This window comes from Hemibagrus wyckioides, linkage group LG05, assembly GCF_019097595.1.
Source record: "Hemibagrus wyckioides isolate EC202008001 linkage group LG05, SWU_Hwy_1.0, whole genome shotgun sequence".
Lineage (NCBI taxonomy): Eukaryota > Metazoa > Chordata > Actinopteri > Siluriformes > Bagridae > Hemibagrus > Hemibagrus wyckioides.
The window spans coordinates 28,716,759-28,726,758 of NC_080714.1; the positions used below are offsets into that span (position 1 = coordinate 28,716,759).

At 43.7% G+C, this 10,000-nt stretch overlaps 1 protein-coding gene across 1 annotated transcript in view; it reads right to left on the minus strand.

The window, feature by feature from the left end:
- xpr1a (xenotropic and polytropic retrovirus receptor 1a) overlaps positions 1–10,000 on the minus strand; it is a 77,989-nt gene that overhangs the window by 5,614 nt on the left and 62,375 nt on the right. Inside the window, exons 5-11 of the mRNA XM_058390329.1 lie at positions 9,827–9,976; positions 9,101–9,184; positions 8,852–8,933; positions 8,157–8,344; positions 7,856–8,035; positions 4,330–4,498; positions 3,479–3,673 (exon numbers count right to left, since the gene is read on the minus strand). Coding sequence (XP_058246312.1) covers positions 3,479–3,673; positions 4,330–4,498; positions 7,856–8,035; positions 8,157–8,344; positions 8,852–8,933; positions 9,101–9,184; positions 9,827–9,976 — 1,048 coding nt within the window. The remainder of the gene's footprint in view (positions 1–3,478; positions 3,674–4,329; positions 4,499–7,855; positions 8,036–8,156; positions 8,345–8,851; positions 8,934–9,100; positions 9,185–9,826; positions 9,977–10,000) is intronic.

The window sequence follows — 10,000 nt, forward strand, 5'->3', positions numbered from 1 at the left end:
AGATTCAAAATTCAAGATTCAAGAAGAGAAAGAGAGAGGGGGGGGGGGAGAAAGAGACAGAGAGAGAGTCACTCCATCTGTACATTAACAGCACATCTGTATTGAACACGTCAGAGCAGAAGGCGCCATTACAGATGCGTATTGTTCTCACAGAGTCCACCAGGTGGCGATAGGTCATCATTTACACATTAATACAGCAGACCTTCGTGTTCGTGGGTTAGATTTTCATTAACTCCGTGTTACCAAAGAAACACTTTTTCTTTAAACTCAGTACTTTACTAATCCTCTTCATTTATTTATGTGTTTTGCATCAAACCATAGACAGACAGACGGACAGACAGATAGACAGACAGATAGATAGATAGATAGATAGATAGATAGATAGATAGATAGATAGATAGATAGATAGATAGATAGATAGATAGATAGAGGAGTTTACATGTCTTGGTGATTTTTCACTCAACTGAGATTTGTTGTTTTTTGTCTTTTTCACTTCAATAGAAAGAATAAAGAGGCTGTGGAGGGAAGGAGTGTTTATAGCTGCTATAACACAGAGCATGTGAGAACAGGAACTAACTTTATTTATTTGTTTATTTATTTATTTGTTTATTTATTTATTTATTTATTTATTTATTTTAAGTTCCACATGTAACAGTAAAGTGAATATAAAAGTATGTGCTTTAACACATGCATGTGAGCAACACACACACACACAATAAAAAGAGGAAGAAGTGTGAGGATCACCGGCCCTGCTCTGATGTGTAGGAGATTAACGGTGATGTTTATGATGATAACAGAAGCAGATTCTGGTCCTGATTATTTCTCAGGAGAGTTCCACCTCACAGAGCAGATTAGAGCTGGAGCTGAAACCACTCACAAACAAGGCGTGAAAAAAGGCAATCACAAAGGAGTTTACATAAAGGATCCGCTCTCAGTCAGGAGCCTCATCCGTATTCCTGCAGCATCACACACTCGTCTGTCTCACTGCAGGAGAGCAATTACAGCCCCGCCTCCTCCTCCCACACCATTCCATCCTCTCTCTCTCTCCCCCTCTCTCTCTCCATCACTCTCTGTCTCTCTCTCCATCCTCTCTCCCTCTCTCTTTCTCTGTCTCTTTCTCTCTGTTTCTCTTTCTCTCTCTCCATCTCTCTCCTTCTCTCTCGCTCTCTCTCTCTCTCCTCACCTACTGCACCCTGTCTCTCACTTCTGCTTCTCCCTTTTATCTACACATCTGTACAGAGAACATTGTTTTGAGCACTGCACCACAAACACACACACACACACACACACCTGAGTGCAACTTTATAGTGCAAAATGGTCAGTAGAAAGAAACAACAAGCTCCACTCACTTCTGTATCCTGTCCTGCTCTCTGATTGGTCAGGAGGGGTTGATGAGGGGGAGGGTTTATAGCTGCTATAACAGAATCCTGAACTCCATCATTTCACAGAAGATTAAATGCAACCGTAAAAGGGTAAAAATTGTAGAGCTTGTGCAAAGAGACAAAAAACACTTCTAAGTGCTGAAAATACTCTAATATAATAACAGGAGAAGGTTTTAGGGTGATTTTTGAGGATTGTTTGTTTTTGGGTTCAGAATCAGACTTCAGGATGAAGATCAGACCTCCGGTGTCAGTGTTTAACGTCTCGGTGTTATTATCGAGAACGTGAAGTTTACTAACGCATCCTAAACACGTTAGAGAGGAAATGGAGCCCCGGCGGAGCGAATCCCTCCGAGGCACAGTGACTCAGCACCAACACACTTCCTCCATCTGAGGGAATAATAAACAGGAACCTCACACCTTCACCTCCGACATCAGGACTGAAATCTAATCCATGCTGGAGAGGAATCACTGAGAAACGCCGAGACACAGAAACGCTGGAGCTGAGCAGAAAAGTAAAAGCTTCGGTTTTTAAAAGGGCGACATTTACGACAAATAAATAAATAAATAAATAAATAACTGCTCTGTATATAAATAATAAAACGGATCAAGAGGCTTAGTACAGCACTTTAAAATGATCGATTCAGACTGCGGTTCTGTTTCTGAGAAGATACACAAGTTCTGAGAGAGAGACAGAGAGAGAGGGAGAGGGAGAGAGAGACAGAGAGGGAGGGAGAGACAGAGAGGGAGAGAGAGGGAGGGAGGGAGAGAGAGACAGAGAGGGAGGGAGGGAGAGATAGAGACAGAGAGAGAGGGAGAGAGAGAGAGACAGAGAGGGAGAGAGAGACAGAGAGGGAGGGAGGGAGAGAGAGAGACAGAGAGGGAGAGAGAGACAGAGAGGGAGGGAGGGAGAGATAGAGACAGAGAGAGAGGGAGAGAGAGAGAGACAGAGAGGGAGGGAGAGACAGAGAGGGAGGGAGGGAGAGATAGAGACAGAGAGAGACATCCTGTCCAAACTACCAGAAAATTCCAAAACAGTTCTTTCCAAATTTGAGATGATTTGTCCGGACTTCATCAAACTGGAGAATGAAACAAAACTCCAGTATTTACTGGGAGATAAAAGAGACTGTATTTCCCTGACAGCTCCGTACATCCACGCCTACCACAACAAGAGGGAGGAGTCCACCAATCAGTGATGCGCTCTCTCTCTCTCACACACACACACACACACATTTTATGCTTTTTTAGATTTTGCTATTTATTAATTTGTAGGTTTATTCATTTCTTTGTTGATTTTGTAATTTTGTTTGCAATCTTTACCCCTTTTTTGCTTTGGCAATACATGTAGAATCTGTCATGCCAATAAAGCTCATTTGAATTGAATTGAGAGATAGAGAAAGAGAGAGAGAGAGAAACAAACAGAGTGAGACAGAAAGACAGACAGAGACAGAGAGAGAGAAACAAACAGAGAGACAGAGTAAGACAGACAGACAGACAGAGAGAGAGAGAGAGAGAGAGGTGTGTCTCAGGTGTGTGTAGTTGTGTCTCAGGTGTGTGTAGTTGTATCTCAGGTGTGTGTAGTTGTGTCTCAGGTGTGTGTAGTTGTGTCTCAGGTGTGTGTAGTTGTATCTCAGGTGTGTGTAGTTGTATCTCAGGTGTGTGTAGTTGTGTCTCAGGTGTGTGTAGTTGTGTCTCAGGTGTGTGTAGTTGTATCTCAGGTGTGTGTAGTTGTATCTCAGGTGTGTGTAGTTGTGTCTCAGGTGTGTGTAGTTGTGTCTCAGGTGTGTGTAGTTGTGTCTCAGGTGTGTGTAGTTGTGTCTCAGGTGTGTGTAGTTGTGTCTCAGGTGTGTGTAGTTGTATCTCAGGTGTGTGTAGTTGTGTCTCAGGTGTGTGTAGTTGTGTCTCAGGTGTGTGTAGTTGTATCTCAGGTGTGTGTAGTTGTATCTCAGGTGTGTGTAGTTGTGTCTCAGGTGTGTGTAGTTGTGTCTCAGGTGTGTGTAGTTGTGTCTCAGGTGTGTGTAGTTGTGTCTCAGGTGTGTGTAGTTGTATCTCAGGTGTGTGTAGTTGTGTCTCAGGTGTGTGTAGTTGTAAACCCTTACCTTTGTGTGTGCTGTACAGGGCAGCGAATGCCACTACAAAGAAGGTTGTGGAATATTTCCCAGCATTCACCAGGTGAGGAAAAGCCCGCTTGGTGTCACGGTAACGGCGGAGACACTGGACGAATCGGAACCAGGCAGGCAGACACTGGATTATGGCACGCAGCCCATACGAGTAATTGTTGCATTTCTTATCATCTGTCCACACACACACACACACACACACACACACACTTTGGGTCAGTAATGTTCTGGAATTGCAGGGATGAGTAAGGTTTTAGTTCTGATTCTAAGGTTTTACCTCTGGTTCTGTTTCTGTGTGATGTCACTGCTCTGGTTCTGTTTCTGTGTGATGTCACTGCTCTGGTTCTGTTTAGTTAACAGTAAAGTTTTGTTTCTGTTCAATACAGTACTCTTCTTTTTAGGGTTTAAATTTTAAAGGTTCTGTTGAGTTAATAAAGTTCTAATTCTTGTGGGTCAGTAGTGATTGGGTTCTGTCGGGTCGGAGGTGATCCACGTATGTTGGTTGAGTGTTGTTCTGGTTCTACAGAATCAGAAATATGCAGGTTCTGCTGGGTCAGTACTGTTCAGGTTCTGGGTCAGTAGTGGTTCGGTTTTGCTGGATGAGTACGGTTTTGGTTCTGTGGGGTCAGTACTGTTCTGGTTCTAGGTCAGTACTGTTCTGGTTCCGCTGTGTCAGTAGTGTTCTAACTATGTTTCATTAACATTAATGTGTTAATGTTTGATATCTGTGCTCAGTAGTACAGGTCCTGGTTCTGTTTGCTCAGTGACATTCTGACTCAGGTTCTCTGGGGTCAGCAGGGTCATGGTTCTGGTTCTGTAGGGTCTGGTACCTGAATAATCGGGCAGCAGGCCATTCACGTTCCCCCACTGCAGCTCCACACTGTAGAAACACACCAGATACTCCAGATCCATCAGGACGATCACCAGAGAGTTCAGCTGATCAGCCAACCAGAAATCAGCGAACTCCACGCGGTGGAACGGAGCCGTGAACACGCGGAACTGCAGGAGAACACACAACACCGTCAACTGTCCGTTTAATGTCCGAGCCAATCAAAGAGCAGTGGGTGGAGCCAACGTCTCCACCTCTTCCTCATCTTTACTAACCGTGCTGTTTACCATAACATGAACGATGATCAAACTGACATCAGGAGGTTCTAATGATGCTAAGATAAAAACGCTAAGCTAATGATGCTAGGCTAGTGACGTTACCTTTAATAGTCATACACACATCAGTATTTTTTACGTTATGGAAATATTTTAGTCGGCCGTAATTTAGAAAATTTTGTACTGTTCAGCCAATGGCAGTGATCTGGAGGCGGGGCTTTGACTTGTTAAGAGATTGTGTGTGTTCTGTCGCATTGTGTAATGCTACGATCAGACGTTAGTGTATCACGCAATCACATTTGTCCTTCATGTGACCTTCAACCAAAAGAAATGCTCATTTGTTTAATAATGATCAATAAATGAAAAATATTATATAATTAATAATCTATTAATGATATATAACACATTTATAATTATAATACATGTTATGATCCACGTTTATCATCTGCAGCTTATAAACATGACAAATAACTTTATAACTGTTCAGTCCTCCACTGTATTAGTATGTATTCTCTGACACACACACACACACACACACACACACACACAGTGCCTGCAGGGTTCAGATGACATTTTCCACATGACAGAATTCCATTTAATAACATTTTGTGTTCTGTCACCTCTGTGACCTGCACAAACACCAGCACTGTGTGTGTAACGCTCCAGGAATGTTCTGGTTCTGCCAGATACTCCTGAGGTTCTTGTTCTATTAGCAGGGTTCTGGTTAGTAGTGCTATGGTTCAGGTTCTGTTACAATGCTGAGGTTCTTGCTGGTAATGTTGTGTTTGTTCTGCTGTGATTCTGTGATTGTGGTTCTCGTTCTGCGCTGATCCGGATCTACTCTGTGTGGTCAGTACTCTTCTGGTTCTGTGTGGTCAGTACTGTTCTGTTTCTGTGTGGTCAGTACTCTTCTGGTTCTGTGTGGTCAGTACTGTTCTGGTTCTGTGTGGTCAGTACTGTTCTGTTTCTGTGTGGTCAGTACTGTTCTGTTTCTGTGTGGTCAGTATTGTTCTGTTTCTGTGTGGTCAGTACTGTTCTGTTTCTGTGTGGTCAGTACTGTTCTGGTTCTGTGTGGTCAGTATTGTTCTGGTTCTGTGTGGTCAGTACTGTTCTGTTTCTGTGTGGTCAGTACTGTTCTGTTTCTGTGTGGTCAGTATTGTTCTGGTTCTGTGTGGTCAGTACTGTTCTGTTTCTGTGTGGTCAGTACTGTTCTGTTTCTGTGTGGTCAGTATTGTTCTGTTTCTGTGTGGTCAGTACTGTTCTGTTTCTGTGTGGTCAGTACTGTTCTGTTTCTGTGTGGTCAGTATTGTTCTGGTTCTGTGTGGTCAGTATTGTTCTGTTTCTGTGTGGTCAGTATTGTTCTGGTTCTGTGTGGTCAGTACTGTTCTGTTTCTGTGTGGTCAGTACTGTTCTGGTTCTTTGTGGTCAGTACTGTTCTGTTTCTGTGTGGTCAGTACTGTTCTGGTTCTGTGTGGTCAGTACTGTTCTGTTTCTGTGTGGTCAGTACTGTTCTGGTTCTGTGTGGTCAGTCCTGTTCTGTTTCTGTGTGGTCAGTACTGTTCTGGTTCTGTGTGGTCAGTATTGTTCTGGTTCTGTGTGGTCAGTACTGTTCTGGTTCTGTGTGGTCAGTATTGTTCTGGTTCTGTGTGGTCAGTACTGTTCTGGTTCTGTGTGGTCAGTACTGTTCTGTTTCTGTGTGGTCAGTACTGTTCTGTTTCTGTGTGGTCAGTACTGTTCTGTTTCTGTGTGGTCAGTACTGTTCTGGTTCTGTGTGGTCAGTACTGTTCTGGTTCTGTGTGGTCAGTACTGTTCTGTTTCTGTGTGGTCAGTACTGTTCTGTTTCTGTGTGGTCAGTACTGTTCTGTTTCTGTGTGGTCAGTACTGTTCTGGTTCTGTGTGGTCAGTACTGTTCTGGTTCTGTGTGGTCAGTACTGTTCTGTTTCTGTGTGGTCAGTACTGTTCTGGTTCTGTGTGGTCAGTACTGTTCTGTTTCTGTGTGGTCAGTACTCTTCTGGTTCTGTGTGGTCAGTACTGTTCTGTTTCTGTGTGGTCAGTACTGTTCTGGTTCTGTGTGGTCAGTACTGTTCTGTTTCTGTGTGGTCAGTATTGTTCTGGTTCTGTGTGGTCAGTATTGTTCTGGTTCTGTGTGGTCAGTACTGTTCTGTTTCTGTGTGGTCAGTACTGTTCTGGTTCTTTGTGGTCAGTACTGTTCTGTTTCTGTGTGGTCAGTACTGTTCTGTTTCTGTGTGGTCAGTACTGTTCTGTTTCTGTGTGGTCAGTACTGTTCTGGTTCTGTGTGGTCAGTACTGTTCTGTTTCTGTGTGGTCAGTACTGTTCTGGTTCTGTGTGGTCAGTACTGTTCTGTTTCTGTGTGGTCAGTACTCTTCTGGTTCTGTGTGGTCAGTACTGTTCTGTTTCTGTGTGGTCAGTACTGTTCTGGTTCTGTGTGGTCAGTATTGTTCTGGTTCTGTGTGGTCAGTACTGTTCTGTTTCTGTGTGGTCAGTACTGTTCTGTTTCTGTGTGGTCAGTATTGTTCTGGTTCTGTGTGGTCAGTACTGTTCTGGTTCTGTGTGGTCAGTATTGTTCTGGTTCTGTGTGGTCAGTACTGTTCTGGTTCTGTGTGGTCAGTATTGTTCTGGTTCTGTGTGGTCAGTACTGTTCTGGTTCTGTGTGGTCAGTACTGTTCTGTTTCTGTGTGGTCAGTACTGTTCTGTTTCTGTGTGGTCAGTACTGTTCTGGTTCTGTGTGGTCAGTACTGTTCTGGTTCTGTGTGGTCAGTATTGTTCTGGTCCTTGTTTCTGTCTGTAATGATCTAGAATGTTCCAGTCAGTACAGCTCTGTTTCTGGTTCTGTGTGTGTGTGTTTGATAATGGAATTCAGCTCCATCTCTGCAGAGTTGGAGGCTGTGGCTGTGCAATCATTACTGAGATAGAGCTATCACCCCCCCCCCCCCACACACACATACACATACAGACACACACAAAGCAGCAGCTTCGATGAATACAAGCAGATCAATTCAGCACTGATTGAGTTCATTGTCTCGCTCACCTGCGGCTAATGCACATTTAACTCTTAAACACACACACACACACACACACACACACACACACACTACAGCCTGCTAGTGACGTACCTATCCAACTAACAGTAATCACATGTGGGTTTATCGTCTCGGGCGGCTGAATTAAAGCATAATAGGACAGTGACACACAGTGACAGAACGTGTGTGTGTGTGTGTGTGTGTGTCTCACCAGCAATTTGAGGAGCCAGAAGCGGGATTTGTAGTAGAAGGTTTTGAAGGGATTGATGAGGAAGAGGAACATGAGACCGTACAGGATGAGAGGACTGGCCTGCATGGGCAGTCTGGTGGAGTCAGCGTAGAGACACAACAGGATACTGACACACCATAACCCACCCAGGAAGCCTGCGATCTACACACACACACACACACACACAGTCTTTATTCCTTAGATAATTATCTATCACCAAAACAAACTGTTATCAGAACCGCATATAGTAATACAGTGTGTGTGTGTGTGTGTGTGTGTGTACCTCGAACAGGTGCTGGTGAGACAGGTTGTTGCGCGGGTTTAGTTCGAATATGAGCACGTGATTGACTCCAGCCTGTCTCCAGCCGTACGTGTTGATGCCCAACAGGAAGAGGAACTGGATGAGCAGGAAGCTGCCGCGGTACATCCTCACCATGGGCCAGATGTTCTTGTCGTGGAAATAAAACGCACCTGTGGAGAGGAAACCAGGAGCTCAGACCGAGTCACTTCCTGTACTGAGTTAATAAATATCACAGGCAGATATATGATATTCTAAACAGTCATTAGTGCTGTGTATGGTCAAAGAAAGTCCAATGAGACTGATCACATGACATTTCAAGCTTAAAAACAAGATTTATTATAAATTATAATTAAATTATATTATAATTATAAATAAATAAATAAATATCTACTTCTCTGTCTAACAGTTTTCATGACATGATAAATTTCCCAAAATAGTGGAGACTATTAGCGTGCCATTAGTCTATACGGGAGTAATGCAGGACAAAGTGTGGAATGAGACACACCTGAGGTTCATGTCCGCTGTAATAATGCTGTAATAACTCTATAATAATAGTGTAATAATGCTGTAATATTTCTGTATTAATGCTGCGTTAATGCTGTAATAATACTGTAATAATGCTCTAGTGTGCTTTAAGGCTGTAGTGTTAGTGCACACTGTGAGGAAGAGGACAGTACCCCTGAGGATGAAGGTGACAGTGAGGACGATGAAGATTCCGCAGAACAGTCCAACTCTGAACGTAGTCCATGCAGGAGCAGGCTGAGGATGAAGCACACACGTAAGAACCACTATAACCTTCCAGACACACATTTGAGTATGTATATATATATATATATGTGTGTGTGTGTGTGTGTGTGTGTATATATATATATATGTGTGTGTGTGTGTGTGTATGTGTATATATATATATGTGTGTGTGTGTGTACCTGAGCTGCCCCCAGTGGTGGGACTCTCAGTCTCTTCATGGCTTTCTGCCGGTCTCCGCCCTCCAGCTCTGTGGTGACCAGAGTCTTAAACACACAGGGTCAAAAGTCAACAAAACTGTGTGTGTGTGCGTGTGTGTGTGCGTGTGTGTGTGTGCGTGTACTGTGTTAAAGTATTAAATGACAGGCAGACTGTAGAATCTATACTGTTTAAGGGAACAAAGGTATTTCTCCTTCACTACAAAGTTTTCTTTAACGCTGCAGGGGGCTGTGTCCCAAACGCTTACTGATATTACTGATCATTAAAAAAAACAGTGTGTCAGTAAGGCATAACATATCTGATAATCTCTTTAGTTCAGGGGTGTGTGGTTTGGGACGCAGCCCGTTTGTTCAAATCCCTGTTAATTACAACTGCACACAGTCATGGACGGAGTCCCAAATCACATACTACCTCTTCTACTAAACAAGGCATCAGCTGTGTGGTTTAGGATGCGGCCGGACGCAGCTGCACAGTTACTAAATGTTTAGCTATGTACCACTATTTGATACATGGTTTGGGACACAGCCAAGAAAACACACTTATCATTAATCCCAAGCATGTAGACTGTGATGGGCTGCGTCCCAAATCACACATTAGGATGCCAGAATAGTACATCATCATAAACACATTCTGTCTATCAAACGATGTGAGCTTGCTGTGTGTGTGTGTGTGTGTGTGTGTGAATGTACCTCAGTCTCAGAGATAAGCTGTGTAATCTTTTTGCACGTGTAAAAGGGTGCGACCTCCACGTGTGACACACGCCAGTCGGCTCCACGCTGCGTCTCCAGGATCTTATCGTGTTTCTTCAGGATCTTACGGAACCCTGTGAAGTTCAGGTTCTGCAGAGGATCAGGGGGAGAACC